Here is an 18,707-nt window from a genome sequence, read left to right as displayed (position 1 = left end):
CCAATGCTTATTGCAGTGGGGCTCAAGCAGGCCTGTCGTTGTTATCTTCTTATTAAGGGCCCGAGACGTGGGAGGATGGCATAAGTACAACGACGTCCACAACGTGTACTGCGCTGTGAATGTGGCATTCGTGGTCCCAGGCCAGGGCAGCTTTAAGGTGCTCAAAGTAAGGTTATCTGTACCTGTTGCTGGCAGACGTCTCGCGTGATGGAAAACCCGTATTAAGGTTCCTTGCCGAGACAGCGCCGTGAAGAAAGGATCCGACGATGCTCACGGGGGTTTTCTCTCTCTCGCAGCCCCCAAGAGACCCTTTCGGTGTCGACCCGACTTGACTGCCTTCAAAGGCTGAATCATCCCGCCGTGAAATAGGGTTGCGTCGGTTGTGGCGACTGAAGGTGAGTCTTGATAAAAGGGACGTGGTCAGACGCCATGCCGGGCAGCCAGGGACGACAGTTCCGGCGGGTGATTGGAGGGCGGAGAGGCCAGGGGCGGGACCGCCAGGGAAGGCTGATTGAGGCTGGCTGGCTGGCTGAAATGGGTCCAGTCTCCCACGGCATTGCAGTGAAGACGGCAGCAAAAATAGAGACGTCTGGCGACGGTCGGGCAACTGGAATGAATCTGGGCGATCGAGAGTCGTTGGTTGCTTCTTGCCTGGGCGCAGAGGATCGTCGATGCGTCCGTCGTTCTGTGTCTGGATCGTGCAGGAGAGGCGAACTGTGTGCTAATGCATAGTCCGGCTGAAGCCATACCGTCCGTGCTGGTAAATGCCCTGGTCTTTGGGTTTTGGGGGTTTGCAGTTCGCAGCTTGCAGTTCGTCGGCAGCCTCCAATAGCCTCATCGACTGCATCGTCTCAAACACCACTCGCTTGGTTCTTCCGGGGCGTTATTCAAGCAGGCAAGCGCGGCCTGGTGGAAGAAAGTTTGGTCAAAAAGAGACTGCAGATGACGGCATGAGGTCAGTAAAGTGGTGAATTCCTTCTTTCGTGGCGCCGAGACAACGTGAGGTACCTGGCATGAACTTGGTCGTGGCACCGGTGACGGATGGATGGTGTACCACCACAGCCTCTTGGGAGTATTGGCCCGTGGTTTGAGCTGGCCTTCCTGGACTGTTTTCTCTCACCTCGGCGAGCCATTACCCCAGAGGCCCATCATGCCGACTGTCACCTGCTACCTCTTGCCAGCGAGGACTACATCTTGTGACAGGAGCAGGTGGGGGGGCCACTACTGACGGGTCAACTGAGAAAGACGTTATTCCTTGGATGAAAGCAGGAAGATGCCGTTGCTCGATTCGGCCCAAGTCTCAAACAGGAACAGAACAGAAACAGGGTCCCCGCTCGTGTCTTTACCTTCAGTTACTAGGGAAAACAGCAAAAGAAGCACCATAAGACACAAGGAAGAAGAAAAAAACAAGGCCGCGATAGAAAAGTGTTTCAGTGGCATTTGGGACGAGGACATGCACCTCCCCAAGACCAATGCACCCGCCGAACGGCTTTGGGTGTGTTTGGCAGGCGATCCAGACGTGCAGCACCTTCCGCCGGGGCCGAATCTCCAGCTGCCATCAGCCGTCATCCTGGTAGCGACAAGTTTGGGTCGGACAAGGCAGCCCAGCTCATCTCAATTCACTTCTGCATGTGGCAGTGTGCAGCCAACTGGTGTGTGTGCCTGTCACCGGGATTGCTGGCAGACGTCGTCAACCCAGATCGATCGGCAGCCTCTAGGCTACGGCAGCCCCCAGTCATCAAGTACGAGCTCGCCTTGCGCCGTGCTTTGTACCGAAGCTGGACTGGATAGACGCACCAACTGGCCAAGGTGATTGGGTGTGCTGCCTCGTCATCTGGGCAAGGCTCGGTCGCTGAGAGGTTGCCCATCATACGCCTCTAGAGAGACCAAACCTCAGTCAGTACCGGTACGCAACTTGGGACTGAGGTATCCAATCCCAGCCATGATAATGTCCCGTGTGACGTCCGCGGATGGGCGCAGGCTGGCCATACGGGCGATTCTGACCAGGAGCGCCTGGGCATCGACACATTGCTCTGTATCGGCTGTGTTGGCCGAACTCAGTGTTCATTGAGTGGTTTGATGGGGAAACAAGACGGGTGGTCTACTGCGCACGCCGTAAGAGCAGAGCGCAGAAAGTGAGAGGACGAACCAGCGGAATCCTAACTCAGGCATCACCCATCATCGCGCACTTTGCTCCCAAGCCCCGAGGGAGCTATTACGGAGACAAGAACGGGTCTTTCTTTCAATTTGGCAGCACGGGGACCCGAATGGCTTATTAGTCGCAGCTCTTCCGAACCCCGGCTCCCTACCTCCGGTACGCAGCAGCAACGCGGCAAGGCAAGGTGCTTGGACTCTAGACAGGTTCTCAACTTTTGATTTCAAAACCGTCCGAGGGAGGGGGGCAGCAACGTGGGAAAAGAAGAAAGGTCTTCGAGACTGAGGTCGTCGAGAGTTGATTGTCTGCTGCGTGTATACGGATCCTTCCCGTGCTGCACAGAAGAATTGGACGGGCGGCAGGTAACCCTCGCGGGGCAGCTCAGTTGTTGGGTCTTGCTGCATCGATTTGGAGTTTTCTTTTTCGTCATTCCGGGGAAACACACCGTCGGCTCATGGAGTCTTTGAGGCGTTGTCAAGCCAAGAGCTCACTAGACCAAGGGTTTGCCAGCCGAGGAGTGTGGCTGCCACCCAAGTGAGTGCCCGCTAAGGCAATGGAAGGTAGGTAGGTACCTTGGTAAGTACCTACAGTACGTATCTGTGTTGGATCCACATGTGCAATTCCAGTCTCCATCGAGAGGTACTGCAGCGGTACATGACCTCGTGGCTGCAACCAAAGCGGTCCTCCCGTGCCCCCGGCACATCATCGCCGTTACCTTACCTTCTCTGTAGCCTGTAGGCGAGAGGGAGGTACTTGGGTGCTTGGGCACTGAGAGCGGGAAGCCCAGCAGCGGCAGCGGTAGCGGCAGCGGCGCCGGTACCAGCAATAGCGAAGCGAACTGCGACAGTGACAGCGACGACAGCAAAAGTATCCTCCACCACCTCGTCAGGAAGAACTCATGCGGTCGACAATTCAACCGCCATTGGTGCCTCGAGTATTCCCGGGAGCGAATGGCAGATGGCAGCCGTGAGAGCGAGAGAAAGAGAGCCTTTGCTCTATCGACCGCCTCATCAATATTGTCTTGTTTCGAAGACCACTGAACTTCACCCCATGCGTTTTGCATTTCTCCCAGTCAGCCATCTTGTCTCCTTTTTTTTCTAATTGGTTTCTTTTGGGCATCTCCAGCGAAAATTCGTCCTGACCCCTAACACAGCTTCAGACCGCTCTTACCTCCCTTTGCAGACCGCCCGAATTCTCATCTCACCGAAATTGGCGTGGCTCTACTAGTCGCCCATCTTGACCTCTTCATCACGAATGAGCGCATGCTACACCTTGCCAATCGCTGTCGTCAGTGACTCAGGATCCAGGAACAACACAGCATGCAACCGCCGCTCGACGCAGAAGCTCCGAGCCCATATGTGCATACATGCGAATACATCTACACGCTCAACAATGTACTCCCGCAGCGGGGAATCAAGTGACAGAGCAAGCGAGGCTAGACCCAACGGACCCTCATGAGGTCCGCTCTCCTGCAGCCGTCGCTGCGGAAGCCAGAGAAGAGGGAACTTGGAAACCCCAGTTACATACCGCAGTACCTACAACCGCCCTTTCGTCACTCCATTTTCCGTTCAACAAGAGACGACCTCGACAACGTAGCTTGTTTGCTTCCGCGTGCTGCCCCTCACATCACCTCACCTTGCCTCACTTTGACTTTGTCTTTACCTTTAAGGTACGGACGGACGGACGACGGATGCGACGCCTCGCTTTCCGCCCCTGCGCCGAGCAAGAGCCGGGACCATCTCCAAAAGACAAACCTCGATTCCATTCGGTCCCTCGAGTGCGTGCTTCCGTCCCGCCCGCCGTGGGCCCTATTGAATCGCACAGCTCTGCCAGCCGCAACAACAGCGGCGACCATATACAGATGCCTCTCTCAGCATTTCTCGACAATAACTCGAACGAATGCGTTCTGCGTGGCATGGATATGGCGTGGGTGGTGTCGTGGCGGGCGGCCTTGGGCAGGTACACCAGAACCGGGTACAGCACATGCTGACGCAGACGTACCCTCCGCAAAATGGGGCTTGTCAGGCACGCATCAGAGCACCAGTGACCACATGCGGCGTGTAGCACGACGCAGTACTGCGTACCATCTGCCAAGTCAACGTTACGCGCGACAAAATCCCATCAGTCGCCGGCCACCGACCGAAGAGTCAACCCAGGCCCAGGAACACAGCGCAGGGCCACATGAGGTCAGCAACAGCACCATGGTCAGTCTGTCACGCCCTGCTAGCCTCTGTCAACAGCAGCATGGGCGAAGCGTAAGTGAAGGGGTAGAAAACACTTCTAGAAGGACCTGTCATCGCCGTCCACGATTTACCCCTGACTCGACCCAAGAGTGCTGCTGTTCGTTTCAATCTGCGCCATTGCCAGAAAATGCCCCAAGGTACGCCGGCCAACTGCCCTATCGGTGACCAGTCTGGCGGGATAGTTCCCCCGGTATCAAAAGTCAGCAACAATTGCCAATCATCAAACCAGCGACATTTGCCTCTGTTCGAGGCCCAGCAGGGTGGGCACTAGCCGCACCTAGCCCAGTGCACCCACTACGCAACTTGGAACCTTCGCCGCGGGTATCCGTCTGGTAGGGGCCAGCAGTGTTTTGCAGTCAAGGTACGCCCTGGGTACTCAGCCCACTCGGGAGGAGGGCAGCACTGCACTGAAGCACCAGGCCAAGACAGGAGACGACCGTCTCTCACCTGAGGATAGCGCTGCACAGTAGCATGCAAGTGGATCGCCGTCGTCCCTACGAATACAATCGTGGGACTGTCAAGAGTGCGAGGACTCTGCCGCAGCAGACAGCCAACGGTCGGGGAGGGACGCCAAAAACGGGACGTTGATACTCCAATCAATGCGTTCTCACTACGCACGCCGAGTGGTCTCTACCATCTCATCTTATGTGCACCGCGTGCCCACGGAAGCACGTATATCCGCGGATTACCAGATGACGAGGTGGTCTATGTATGCTCAAGCATATGCTGTGCGCATGCTGCAGAATGGCAAAGCGGCGAGAGAAAGCGAGGGATTGGAGGGAGGTTTGTGACGATGTTACAGTTGAGACGGCGAGAGCCACGTTCGGGTGGCAGATCCGCTAGCTACGGTCGACCTGGGACTGGGCTGAGCCGGACAAAGCGGTTCTGCCCTTGACTGCTCCAGTTCAGTTCCCATTAAGGTTCGCGGCCGTGTGTCAAGTTTGGACGGATAGCCCGTCGTTCAAACATTTTGAGGCAAAGAAGCAACAACAAAAAGACCCGAATGGCGCTGTAGAAGCGCCTCACGTTGCTGTATGGCTGGCCTGCCGTTCTCAAGAGAAGATGCCCATCTTACCCAAGCCGGCGGACGGTTGCACAATGTTTCTGTCCCTCCCCACAGGACCAGAAACATCGGCCAAAGATATTGGAACGATGGCAGCGGTCCATGGAAACAGCGAGACAAAGACAAATAGCGCAGCGGTTTTGGTTTGCCACGTCCCTTCCTGCCTGGTGTGCCGTTTCCGTTAACCGCTGTATCTGTCGAGCGACTGGACTTTTTTTGCTTCGCTTTTGGAATCTCATCACAAATGAGCGGGCGTAGTGAGGGAGCGCGAGGAAATCGGAGGTCAATAACGACAGGGGGTCAAGGAACTTTTCCATATGGTGGGAACAGGACCAGGCAGCGGGACGACAGATCAATCAATCCCAGCCTCTCAGGGACCTGTCTGGAGTTCAAGGGAAAGGAGGAAGGTGAGGCCCAAAATACATACAAATTCAAATACCACCTACCCTGCGCAAGTCAGTCTTGTTAGTTTGTGTGGTTTTTGTTTTCCCATAAATGCGATGCAGGTTTGATGTGTCTCCGTGGTCTCTCCCGCACAAGGCCAGGAGCAATTGTATTGCCCGGAAAGGCATGTTTTACAGTTTCTTCTTCATCTATTACGGTTTTATTTTCACATCTTCAATATCGTCCTGTCAAGTGTGGACCCTTTTTAGGACATGGAGGTCGGGGAGACGGGCAAAATAAAGAGACGCAACGAATACGGTAAATGAATGGGCATGGGACGAGGTTCGCGGGATTTGACGGCCGCTGTCGGAAGCCTTTGCCCAGTTGCCGCGGCGGACGTTTTGATGCATGCCATTAACCACTCTCGCCCGCGGACTGCCCACTTGGTCCGTCGTGTCATTGCGGTGATGGTGGTGTTGTTGCTGTTATTGTTGCCGGGGCCAGTCGTTCTCCCTCTCTCTCTCTCTCTCTCTCTCTCTCTCTCTCCCCCTCTCTCTCTCTCTGATCTTGCGGTCACGGCTCCATGATCCATCGCCATCTCCTTCTCCATATCCAGGGCCAACTTGCCTTGGGGGGCCCATGATGTGTTCTGCCCATGTGGCACCATGAGTGCGTGACTGGCTCTGAGTGATCCAACTCACCACCTCGTCATGGCCCATCAGTCATCACACTCAGCGGCACCCAAACCAAACCGTGCCGTCTTGTAGTACAACGACAGCCCAGCCAAGCCCAGCCCAGCCCACGCGCTCTATTCCGAATTTTGCCTCACGTTTCCCCGTCTAGGCTGGTCGGAAGTTATTATTGTCTGCAAAGCCAGAATACCATGCCCTTGCCTTCCTTGCCTTACCTTACCTCAGGTGCACTGCGGATTACTTTGCTTCGGCTGGCTGGGGAGCATTCGTAGCAGAAAGGTACCTGAGGGAGGTGTCGCCCATGCTGCGTAGGCTGCCCCCTTGTCGTGGGTATCCCCGATCCCCCTGTCGTTCCGCCAAAAAGGTAGGAGGTACCTGAGGTACAAGCCGCCGGTGACCAGCAGAGCGACCAGAGCCCCCCCCCCCGACCGCGACCGGCTGCTCAGCCAGTCACAGACGCTGGTTGCCCATGAGATCGCACGCAGAGTGGGTCTATTCTTCCTCATTCTGCCCCCCCTTCCCCCCTCCCTCCTTCACTCTCCTGGGAACCCAGCCGATGAACTCAGCAAAGTACCTGCCAAGTACCACTTGTTGCCCAGGCGCCGCAACCCTGTCTTGCATGGGGGGCAGTACATGATGGATACTTGGTCTGCCAGTAAATCGATGCTCCTCCAGCAGCCTTTAGCGGTCGATCCAGCGGGCTGCAGGTCATGTTCTCCGGAGTGTCCAAGTACCTCCCTTGGTATCCGCACTAATTAGTGCCGGTGGGTGCCTTGTTGCGTCTGGAGGCGGCCGTGGTGGATGGCCCTGCTGCGGTCCGGCGTGCGCTGGACTGCTGGGCTCTCAGTGTCAGTCAGGTCCCTCACACCTCACCCCCAAGGTGGCCCTGTCTCTCTCGTCGCTCTCTTCCTGGCCCGTATGGATACCTTTTGGCTGGGGCGGAACCTGGGCGGGCGGGCACCTTGACTGGGCTGCTGGGCTGGGCTGGGCTGACTGGCTGTGCTTCCCATCCCGTAATACCGTACCTACCACCACGGCCACGGCCAAAGCGTATGTGCTTTCTCTCCTCCTGTTCCTGATCTCGACATCCTCTCTCACCTTCACCTCCTCACCACCACTCTTCCCTCCGGGGCAAACCTCTACTGTGTTATTTTACTGCTTTACAACATTGGTTTCTGGGTTTTTGTTCAGACGAGAAGTGATTCACCGGCACAACCGGCCTTCACTTCCCTGCTGCAGCCCAGTCCACTGGCTATGGAAAAGTGACGTCCTGGCCTGCCTTACTTACCCGCCCCAGAGTCCACCTGCGAGAATAATATACGCAACAACCCGGGAGTTTCCCGCGAACCACCACCGACTCACTCCCACGACGCAAAACTCCCTTCTCCGAGCCTCCAATCCGATCTTACACACGTTTGCCTTCTCATTGCTCCCTTGGAATACCGAGCCAGAGCATGCGAGGTGCAACCCGCCTTCAACCGAACCGATTCGCGTGACCTCTCGAGATCCACGATGCCTTCGATCAGGGTTCCGGATACCGGCCTCATTCTTGAGAGCTCGGCCGCCTCGGGCAACCCCGTGCCCCCTCAAGCCTTCACCATCAACCTCTCCGACAACGTCCTCGAGGACTTGATCAAGTGCGTACAGAGTGGTGAAGACCTCCAACTATCCTTGGGGAGCAGCCCAGTAAGTAATCACTACTGTTTTGCCTTGCATTCCGAGAACCCCGGCCACAATCCTATTGTCTCGCCGACGGGAACAACCACCATCTGGGCCAGCCTGCATGCATGACAAACGCTGCTTCGCCACCAGTCGAGGGCAACCGCGGCGAGCCTCAGCATTGTTTCCAAACGCAACTCAACCTTCAAAGGGAGTTTATCTTCATGAATGCTGACGGGACCTTCCTGCAAAGACACTTCTCTACGGCTCAAGCGCGCATACCCTCTCTCCGACTTCCGACTCCTTTCCCTCCGACCTCTTCCTCACGAAACCTTTCGAGTCGACGAAACGAGCCACACGACTACCACAGCCAACCTCATTATGGAAGAAACTACCGGGCTCCGAGGCACCCAAGAAGGCCGAGCGAGCCAAGGCCAAGCCTGCCCCTTCCACCTCGTCGTCAGGCATGGACTCGGATACGGAGAACCTGCAGAACTCCATCAAAGCGGCCAACGCATCGAAGAAGACGTATGTGGACGGTGAATGGGTCATGCTGGTCGTGGCACAACTAACAGGGCAAATAGGTCGCAGGTTATGGACAAGCCACTGCCAACCAAGAAGGCTACAGGAACAAAGGCCAAGTCGAAACTGCTGTCGAGCATGGCCTCGTACGGCAATGGCGGCGGAAAGTCTTCGCCATCATCGCCGGCGCTGGTAGCCGTCAGTTCCCCGTCAACGAACGCCGTCTTCTCCTCTTCACAGCAAGTCGTCGAGAAGTTCAAGGAGCAGCGATCCATGATCGTCCACGAACTTGCTGTGCAAGACCGGTCGGAAGACTACCTGGAAGACCTGTGGAGTGGCAAGGAGGAAGAGTTCAAGCCAGCTCTCGAGAAGGTTGCCCAATTCGAGAAGGATGCGCAGAAGTGGGCTTTGAGAAAAAACTACTGGAAAGAGTTGGACGTGTGGAAGTACGATTATGATACCCAAGATACCCGACAGAAAGCGATCGACAACGCGATCCGTCAGTTCGATAAGATGCGGCTGGCAACGACGGAACCCGAGTGGCAGAAGCTTCTGCCCAGGGAGGAGCGAGGCAAGGGCAAGATTCTCAGCAAGCTGCAGGCGAACATCGCGAAAGCCTCTGCCGCTCCACCACCGAAGATTCAGGTGCAGGAGCCCGCCGACGACAACGAAGACGTTCTCAAGGAAACAACCAAGAAGGGCGGCGAAACCATGTCAAGATCTTCATCAAACCCCTTACCGCCGAAGCCAAAGAAGGCTGCGCCTGACCCGCCCCCAGCGAAGAAGTGGAAGTCGCAAAGCAAGGCCGCGACCGCAGCCAAGGCGGCCGCAGAAAAGAAGAAGGAGAAGGCACCTGCCCCCGGCAAGAAGGTTCTTTCCGCGGAGTTCATCACGAACTCAGATTCGGACTCAGAATCCTCAGAGGACAAGCCAATGGCGAGCATTGCGGCAGCCAAACCCAGACCAGCTCCCGCGGCAGCCGCCCCCGTCCCTGCGCCCAAGAAGAAGCCGGATACTTCGCTGCCGCCGAAGCCCAAGATTTCCGCGCCAAAGCCTAGGCCGAAGCCTGTTGAGAAGCCCGAGAGGCCTGAAAAGCCCATCGAGCGACCGGTGGAGAAGTCAATTGAGCGACCGAAGGAGAGGTCAGTTGAGCGGGAGGCAATCAAGACGGTCAAGTCGCAGCCGCCTAAGCGACACCGAGAGGAGGAAGCAGACGACAGCAGCTCCAGCTCTGGCGCGCCCCTTGCGAAACGGGCGAAGCAGCCTAAGGCGGCGCCGATCAAGGCACCCGTCAACCTCAAGCAGCGTCCCGCGGATGTCTCGCATGCCTCACCCCGCAATTCATCCGGTGTCTCATTCAAGAACAAGAACACCTCGCCAGTCAAGTCTTCGCCTCTGGCTTCGTCACCGCCCACGAATGCTTCAGACTTTGAACAGTCAGCACCCAAGAAGCGCAAGGCCATGGAATCTTCCGACTCTTCTATTGACAGCGCCCGGGCCAAGACCGCCCCCAAGCGCCAACGCGGACTTAGCCCCGACCTGGTCAGCAAGGCCCAGCGTTTCAAGCTGTTCTATGAAAAGTATGAGGCTCTGCACTGGGAAATTGCCGACATGTCACACCCGCCTGAGGACAAGATGGCCGACCTGCTCGACATGCGCGAACGACTGAAGGTCATGAAGACGGAGATCTACAGGGAGTGCCCGCCTCCCATCGCGGTCGCCTAGAAGGCGCCTGAGAACGGACCGCCCAGACAGATCAAGAGGAACGTGTTGACGAGATCAGCGAAGAGGGATGAGGCGAAGGGGCAAACTTGATTTGCGGCGGCTTTTTTGATTGATTTTCTGTTTTTCCTCCCCAAGCGTTAATTCACGGGGATATCTCGCCAGATCCTGGATAGGACGGCCACATGAGACCAGCATCAGCAACAGCGAATGATTCTTTCTTTCCCTTTCTCTTTTCATACTTTTTGGACTGGATGGCATTTGCATCGAAGGTCAGGCGGCATTGGCGACCAGCATATAGGATTGCATGGACAAAAAAACCGAGCTGGAACACCGTGGATACGGGCCAGTATTTTGACATCGTCTCTTGAATTCCGGGGAGGTTTACTCTTTTTCCCCTCCTCTTTCTTCATTTTCTTTGATACCACGAGGTAGCCACTCACACAAAAATCAAAAATCGAAAATGATATCCTCATAATGAACCCGACCTTTGTTCCCCCATGTGACAGTCCATGTTGTGCAACGGCGTCTAGCTGATCTTTGCCGCTTTTTTATGCAAATTGTCAACGTCATTCCCGCTCTGCAGCGATGCAAACAGCCGTGCGCTGCAGCGTCCTTTGGACATATCCACAGCTGCAGCTTGCATTTCATATGCAGATGGGATGCATATCCTAGGAAGTAATGAATCAAAACAGCAGTACGGATAGAGAAGGGGAAGCATCCATCCCCATCTCCATCCCAATCCCCCTCCCTCGCTCCGTCCTTGCTTGTGCTTGTTGTTGTTGTTGTCGATGCTGCAGTTTGTGACGTCGATCATTTCGCTTTTCCCCACACAAGGTTCGCGAAAATCAAGGTCCCCAAAATTTCTGTTACTGCGAATTACTGGGTCTCTGCTGGTTTCCCCTTCTTTCTCTGCACTACGGATACGTACAGAGCGGAAAGGGGGCGCCGCGGGGTGGGATGGGAATCCACCAGAGCTCCCCGCAATATTTACGGGAGGAATCTCGTGTTTTGGCTCATTAAAGTTGATTTCAACGGCAATAAGACGGGGCACCCTCTGTCTGCCTGTCTCTGTCTGTTTCGTGACGGCCCCCTATTATCCATCACTCGTATTTTGTGCCGGGCGATCGATTCGCCTCGAAGGATTGGTGTTTTCTTTGGTATTCCATCCGCCTAGCCTGTCTGACCTGTAAACTAGGTCGATCGGGGTTGACCGTTGAAGACATGAATTGCGTGTGTTGTGTGTTTCCTGCTTCCTTCTTACCCTTTTCGGCACCCCGCAAGTTCGTGTTCAGCAGGCTAGATTTCTTTTTCCTCACCCGTCTTGCGAGAGAGACACACACAGAGGAAGAGAGACAGAGACTTCGCTCTCGTACAAGCTGACGGAGGGATTGTGTGTAAGCCCGAGGTGGCACAACGCATAAACAGATGGCGGCGGTGCGTGCGCTGCGCCGCTGAAAGCTTCTGGTCCAAGCCGCGCCGCCGCCCGCCCGCCGAACATGAAGAAATTCGGTGGCAACATATTTGAATGTATCGTCTTCGTACTCTCTCTGCAGTCAATCGCATCCGAGGTTTCCTTTCCCCCCAAACTTAATTGTCGTGGAAGGGGAAATGGATGGACTCTGTCGGGGGTGTTCCCTTCGTTTTCTTCCAGAACATGCGCAACGGGATGCTGGACGCTGGATGTTGGATGTTGGCAAACGAAGGGAGGGGTGGTACGGGAAGACCGTAATAACGAGCAGGGGGGCATATTGGGAAGCAAGAGGGGCCGCCCGCCCGTCCACCCGCCCGCGCCCGCGGCTCGCGCGTCCCTTAGCTTGGCCTTCTTTTTCCCCGCTGCCGCCGCGCCTTCCGGGCCGCCGTAGTAGTGTGGTTGTCGTTTTTTAAGCTTTGGGCCAACCCCCGGGATGATGGCGCGGTCGAGCCCGGATTGCCACTTGGGTCAGTGTCACCCGTGCCCGCCCTTTGGGTGGCGCGGATACCCGCGGACGGAGCCATTGGTAGACGCTTTCACCAAGAGTGAGGATGTTACTGAGAAGATTTCTGGAGATGGCATTTGAGAGACTGGGGTTCGGGTTTGCAAGATCTGTTGCTGAAAGAGGTTGTTACCTGCTCTCTGTTGGGAAAGCCAGCAAGCGATGGGTGCGTTTGGTGTAAAGTGGGACAAACTTGGACCTGTTTGCTCTTGGGTGTTGGATATGCAAAACAGCCTTTGGACTCTGTAGAATGTGCTTGCATCCGGATGGAAATGCTGTGCCGGCGCATCGGTTTTGTGCGGCTTCCTTTGTATGCAGGCATATGTCTATGCAGCTTTGTGGGAGATGATGCTTGGGGACGGCATCGCATGGCAGGCTTCCGCCACAACATTCACCACAAAGGTCCAAAGAGCTTCACTGCGATGGCAAGATAGCTAGCAGCCACAGCCGAGCCCAGATATATACGTCCCACCCTGGCCCAACGTGATGCCACCAAGTCGAGAAGTATCCAGAAGCCGTAACTCTGATCATCCAAGGCAACATCGTCGCCGTCTTCGAAACCGCTTCAAATATTCTCCCAAGCAGCCAGCGCAATGTCACGAGAACGCTTCATCCCGCATCACAGCAGACCTGTCTACATGGACGAATACGGTCGCATGACACAGGACGCATTCCACTTCGACACCCTCCAGTCCTCCCTGCCCGTGCCGCTACCCAGGAACGGCTTCGTCTACGCCTTTGCGGCACCCACCGTCTCCAACGCCAACAACGGACGCTCGCCTCCCGTGTCCCCGCGATCGAGCGAGGAAGCCAGACGTTCCCGGCGAGGCCAACAGGGCAACGACAGCCCCGAGCATGATCGCAAGGACAGAAGCAGCCGAGAGGGCAGTCGTCGCAGCGCCAAGAGCCGTGAGGGAGATAAGAGCACCGCCAGCAAGGAGATGGTCAAGACAGCTGCGACCACCTACGACAACGCAGCGCGCGAGGAATGGCTGTTGGGGGCCAGGTTCTCGCTGGAGCATCTCCACGATCAACTCAGTGCGGCTCACTGGATGTACAAGAAGGCATACGACGACTTCGACAACAAGATCACCCCCGACGTGAGAGAATTCGTGCAGAAGGATACACTGGGGGACATGTGGGCCGACATGCTGCAGACGAACGCGCGGAAGGAGGAGGATGAGAGAAAGGCTGCGGGCAAGCGCGAGAAGGCGCCCAGCTTTAGGAGCGTGAGAGCACAGGTCAAGCATGGCTTGACGAGTCTTAAGAACGCCACTCGCTACGAAATTCCACCCACGGCCACCTCACAGGATCAGGATGGAGTCATCAAGAGTCACATCGACGGCGTCATCTACGCTGTTGAGGAAGCTTTGGAGTTCGCTAGAGATGCCGACGAGGATCATGAGGCCTGCAGCAAGGCCATCGAGAAGTTCATCTGGGCACGCAACCTCACCAAATCCAACGCACACCTATGGAGAGACCTCGACCTACCTACCGTAGCTGGCCCAGGTGAGCCCACCGACGAGTAACAACGTCAACCACAACTGACACCAGAAGCAACGGCGGATGACGGCGCTGGTGATGACAATAAGGAGCATGCCCAAGAGGAGGATACCAGCAACGAGCAGGCAGGCAACAAGGATGCGCAGTGGCAGCAGACGAAAGATTCGTCCCCTGTTGAATGCTCGGAGACTTGGTAATGTGGTCGTTGATGTTGATGGGTGAAGCTAGGAGAAGAGGGTGCATTTGGATTGTTAGTAGTATCCTTGGACCTTTAGCGATGGGAAAGAGCAGAGAGCAGCTTACCTGGAAAAGAAAAAAGTGAAGCACCGTCCTCAACAGAATGATCGGAATTGAATTGTCAAGTCCCCCGCCCAGCCGAAGCCAGTCGGGATCCCAGACGCTGCGTATCGCACTCAAGTGCTGTGCACAATCTTCGCAATGACTCTCCCAAAGGGTCACCGAGTCCAGAACCCCGTCTTCCCCCGAAGGGTATACACGAGGACGGCTGCGGGCCCTGCTTTTCTGATGCCAATTGCAAGCGTGAAGTCACGCCAGACCCTCGCGGGCAGACCCGTCATCCCACACAGGGCAGGAGACATTGGGTGGTAGTGAAGATGTTACTCCGAATTTCTCATATGCCATTGTGAGAAGACGAGCTTCCCGAGAAATCGTGCTTGCGCACAAACTCTCTGTTCGTAGCATAGAAACGCAGCGTTGAAGAGGACGGTGCTTGAAGAGAGGAAAAGAGGAGAGAAGTTGGAAGCGCCGCAGAAATTGCAGCCTATTTTATACTGTGACGTGGGGTCGGTTGATCTGTGACTCCACTGCAGCCTTGCATGTGAGGCCAACCAATCAACAACAACGGCAGGAACGAACCTTGCGAGGGAAAGACCCTTGGGGATTGGGCCCCCCACCTGCCAGATCAGTGATCTGAACCCCACGTTTGATGGGCCGGGCGCATCCGATAACGATAAGGGTCCCTGTCGGCGTTAACGTTGGTTGGTCTCAGTGTGTCGGGTGCTTTTGGCGATGGGGTCCCTTGGGTACCTTAGCGGAAAGTCCAGACCGCCAGCGAATTTTTCCAGTGGCTGAACCCCCTTTCCCATAAACTTTCGGGAGCACCTTGCGCCTCTTCTTTGTTCGGCAACCACTTCTTCTTCATTATCAGAGTCCCTTGGTGTTTTAGAAAACATAAAATAGAGGGCCCCTAATAGAACCTTGATTCAACCGCCAACATGTCTCTTGAGCCCAAGGATTTCCCTCAAATGTGGCAGAAGCCATCAAGTGAAGACCTACTCAGCACCTTGAAGCAGCTGGAACTCAGCCCCCCAATATGGAGTCACAAGCGCAAGCGATCGGAGATTGTTCACGAGCAGGAAGCCACGGCCTACTTTCGGCGAGAGGTATCGATGTACCTCTCCTCTATCATCAAGAGCGGACTTGCATGGATCGAGGACGACGATGAGAAGGAGGCGATTTGGACGGAAGCCAGCAAAAGGATGACGGAGCGTTGTGGACGGACAGGTACGTGAGGGAGACAAAACGCTGGAGCAATTTCTGACAGGAAGTAGCAATGGGCGAGATCACTAGGCGGTGGCCCTTCAGAGAGGATGCTCGCACTCCAACGTTTGAAATCATTATTCGGGAACCGCCCCTGACTGGCGACTCACTCGGCCTCAAGACCTGGGGCTCGTCCTATGTGCTTGCTCAGTACCTACCTAGTCTTGGACCTACGTCTCTGTTCCGTCTTTTTGATGAGTCACTTGGCCAGCCTCGCCCGCCCGTGTTGGAGCTGGGATCCGGTACCGGACTTCTCGGTCTGGCAGCAGCTGCCTTATGGAAGGTCCACGTTATCTTGAGCGACTTGCCCGATATCATGGAAAACCTGCGGTTCAATGTCGAAGCCAACCGTGCGACTGTAGAGAAGCTCGGAGGGTCGCTCGATGCGGGGGCTCTTACATGGGGAGGCTCCGGAGAGGATGAAGTTGACCAAGATCTCTTCGAGAAGAAGAACCAGTTCAAGGTTGGTGATCCCACCGGGCGTCTTTAACAATGACTGACTGATATCACAGGTCGTTCTTGCCGCCGATCCGCTCTACGACGACATCCATCCAGGCCTCTTGGCCGGTGCTTTTTCAGAGCAACTTTCCCTTGAAGAGGATGCTCGTGCAGTGGTCATGGTTCCGCTGAGAGACGAGACAACCAAAAGACTTTTGCAGAACTTCAGAGACGCGATGAAGAACCAAACACGCCCGCTTGCCTGCGTCGAGGAAGGAACTCTTGACGGGCAGGACGACTGGGGCGAAGCCGACGAGGGCTCTCCGGTAAACTGTTGGTGGGGTGTCTTTGCACGTCAGTCACTGGCGTAGACGGCAAGCATTTGTTGAAGCGAGCGATGCATTTGGTTGTTTGCATACTACACATTAGAAACATAGACATAAACAGGCGGGGGCACCAAGAAGTAGACCTAGATCTAGACTACACGATAGACAGAGTGTTTCCAGCAATAGACAAGAAGTCGGATGAAATGGATGCAATTACCAGTCTAGTTTCCTTCCCTTCCCCAACAATCTGTCAGCTGAGCGGTCTAGCTTCCCCAGCTTTGCTAGCTCCAACTGAATCACAGCGCAAACTGCAGGAACGATATCGTGGTCCTTTCCTTCGTGGGATATCTCCACCTCCACCACCTTCACTTACGACAAATTTCGGCATTCTTTTCAATATTTTCACCCTCGCTCACGTTCAAAAACAGAAATTCAATCAATCTTCCAATTAATCACCACACTCTTTACCACCAAATCCTTCACATTCTCAAAACCAATAGACACAAGCTTCAACCATGGTAGGCCAGATCACATACACTGAGGAGCAGATTCTCTTCATTCTGCGCTTGTCTCTCGAGGATGAGAAGCGCGACGAGATCCTGAGACAGTACCACCAGCGCTTCAACAAGCCCCTCACTGCTTCACAGCTTCGATATGTGAAGGGCAAGTACGGTCATGACCCTGAGTTCGGGTAAATGCTCTGCCCAAGGAACAAGCTTGCAGCGCGCCCTTTTGGTGTGCGCATATCAATGAGCTCGTTGTCTACCTTGGTGAAACATTTCACTGACAAAAAGCAGAACGGCGTTGATCAATGGAGCTCTTCCCACAAACGGTGGTGCCAGAAAGACAGCACCTCCCTCGCCGCCACCAAAGCAGTAAGTCATTATTCACAAGGGGCCAGGATAATTATCTGACCGAGTCACAGGAAACCCCGAATAGTGATTAAGAGGCCTAACAAATCCATCAACCAAGGTTCCTCAAACACACATTCACCCTGCCCAACTCTGCCAGGGCCAATTCAACACCATAGTCCTCGGCATTTTACCGCGGGCAATGCTCCTCTTCACTGCCAAGACAGCACCTTCACCGGATTTCCCCAGCAGACGATACGAAGCCAATCTTCACTCCGGTACGAAGCATATCCTCAGCCCACGGCTGTCGCGAACAATGCTATATCCAGCCATCAGCCACCACCCCAGCCGGACCCAGCCTGGGCGCTAATCTGGGATCCTGACCATCCTTACGGCTATCAACCCGTCCTGGAGCACTACAAGGCTCGATACAACTTCAACGGCCCAAGAAAGTTGGCCGCAAAGCGCAAGCGCGAAGACTCTGATGACGTTGGGGAGCAGACGAATGGAGCATATCTCCAAGAAGAAATCGCGGTCGACGCCAAGCGTGTGAAGATAGAGTCACCGGTCATGAATCTCCAGTACGCATACCCCGACTACGACCCGGCCGTTGCCCACAACTCCTCCTGGTATCAGACCCAAGTGCCTGAGGCCACGCAGATGAACGAGAACGTCGCTCAAGCTGCGTCGCCTCTTACTCGCCTACTCAACCAGATCGACACAGAGTATCTGGCACAAGGTGACTATGACCTCACAATGTCTACGGCGCCTAGCTTTTCAGCGGTGCCGATTTATCACGCACCCACAGCGGCAATGGCCACAGCTCCGAGCTCAGCCTTTTCCCTCCCTCAAATTGACTACTTTGACCCCTACCCAGACGCGACTTGGTACCCCGACATGGATACGAATGGGACCTTCCTGGCATCGTCTCCAAACTCTTTGCCCTCGCTGTCCAATCAGACTTTTGGAGTCTCAAGTAACGAGACAACGTCCTCGTGGACGACCCCATACCTCGATAACATGAACAAGGACGGCTGGCACAACACCTCCAGCCCCTTGGAGAATTCCCTCCTCAACACACCAATGTTTGATCCGGCCTTGAATCAGGACTTGACTCCGTACATGGACCCGGCTCTCCTCGAAAACATCCAGAGTGGCGCAGAGACGGGCCAGACGCAAGGTTCTGATCATGCCGTCAAACAGGAAGCCGACACGATGCGTTCTGACGAAGACGGCACCTTCGACTGGGAGGACATGTTCGATTTTGGAAGCAGCACGAACGATGAAGGTGGACAGTCTCGGGATTGAATTTTCGGACAGAACAGGAGGTGACTTGGATCAATATCATATACATTGGGAGATTGGTGCAACGGGGCACGCACATTGCGCGAAAGTCGCACATTATCTCTGGAACAGTAGTCGAAGCAGGATCAGTCGACTTATGCAAATGGATGGGCTTCCTACTCAGTTCAGGATCGCCGTAGAGGACGGTAAATGATATAGATGAGACAGGGGTTAGGTAGTCATTGCGACATAAACTATATAATTTCTCTTTGGGACAAAGACACGATATCCATCTTGGCGAATGAAGAAACGAATGATGATGGCCCTTA

At 55.2% G+C, this 18,707-nt stretch overlaps 4 protein-coding genes across 4 annotated transcripts; all 4 read left to right on the top strand.

The window, feature by feature from the left end:
- Positions 1–8,049: 8,049 nt before the first annotated feature.
- On the top strand, positions 8,050–10,443 carry GCG54_00000317 (uncharacterized protein; the record flags this gene model as incomplete). Its single annotated transcript, XM_045400458.1, has 3 exons — positions 8,050–8,223; positions 8,450–8,724; positions 8,781–10,443. 3 exons carry the CDS (start codon positions 8,050–8,052, stop codon positions 10,441–10,443), a joined length of 2,112 nt encoding a protein of 703 aa, XP_045258044.1.
- Positions 10,444–13,009: 2,566 nt separating this feature from the next.
- Positions 13,010–14,116, top strand: GCG54_00000316 (uncharacterized protein; the record flags this gene model as incomplete). Its single annotated transcript, XM_045400457.1, has 2 exons — positions 13,010–13,925; positions 13,971–14,116. The coding sequence occupies 2 exons, from the start codon at positions 13,010–13,012 to the stop codon at positions 14,114–14,116; spliced, it is 1,062 nt and encodes a 353-aa protein (XP_045258043.1).
- Positions 14,117–15,154: 1,038 nt separating this feature from the next.
- On the top strand, positions 15,155–16,288 carry GCG54_00000315 (Protein-lysine N-methyltransferase rrg1; the record flags this gene model as incomplete). The annotated part of the gene is made up of 3 exons (XM_045400456.1): positions 15,155–15,443; positions 15,491–15,942; positions 15,992–16,288. The coding sequence occupies 3 exons, from the start codon at positions 15,155–15,157 to the stop codon at positions 16,286–16,288; spliced, it is 1,038 nt and encodes a 345-aa protein (XP_045258042.1).
- A 470-nt stretch (positions 16,289–16,758) lies between these two features.
- Positions 16,759–18,402, top strand: GCG54_00000314 (uncharacterized protein; the record flags this gene model as incomplete). Its single annotated transcript, XM_045400455.1, has 3 exons — positions 16,759–16,934; positions 17,041–17,118; positions 17,274–18,402. The coding sequence occupies 3 exons, from the start codon at positions 16,759–16,761 to the stop codon at positions 18,400–18,402; spliced, it is 1,383 nt and encodes a 460-aa protein (XP_045258041.1).
- Positions 18,403–18,707: the final 305 nt, after the last annotated feature.

Source organism: Colletotrichum gloeosporioides (genome assembly GCF_011800055.1).
Source record: "Colletotrichum gloeosporioides strain Lc1 chromosome Unknown consensus_90, whole genome shotgun sequence".
NCBI classification, from domain to species: domain Eukaryota; kingdom Fungi; phylum Ascomycota; class Sordariomycetes; order Glomerellales; family Glomerellaceae; genus Colletotrichum; species Colletotrichum gloeosporioides.
The sequence above is the reverse complement of the archived record's forward strand: the minus strand, read 5'-3'. Positions and strand labels throughout refer to the sequence as shown.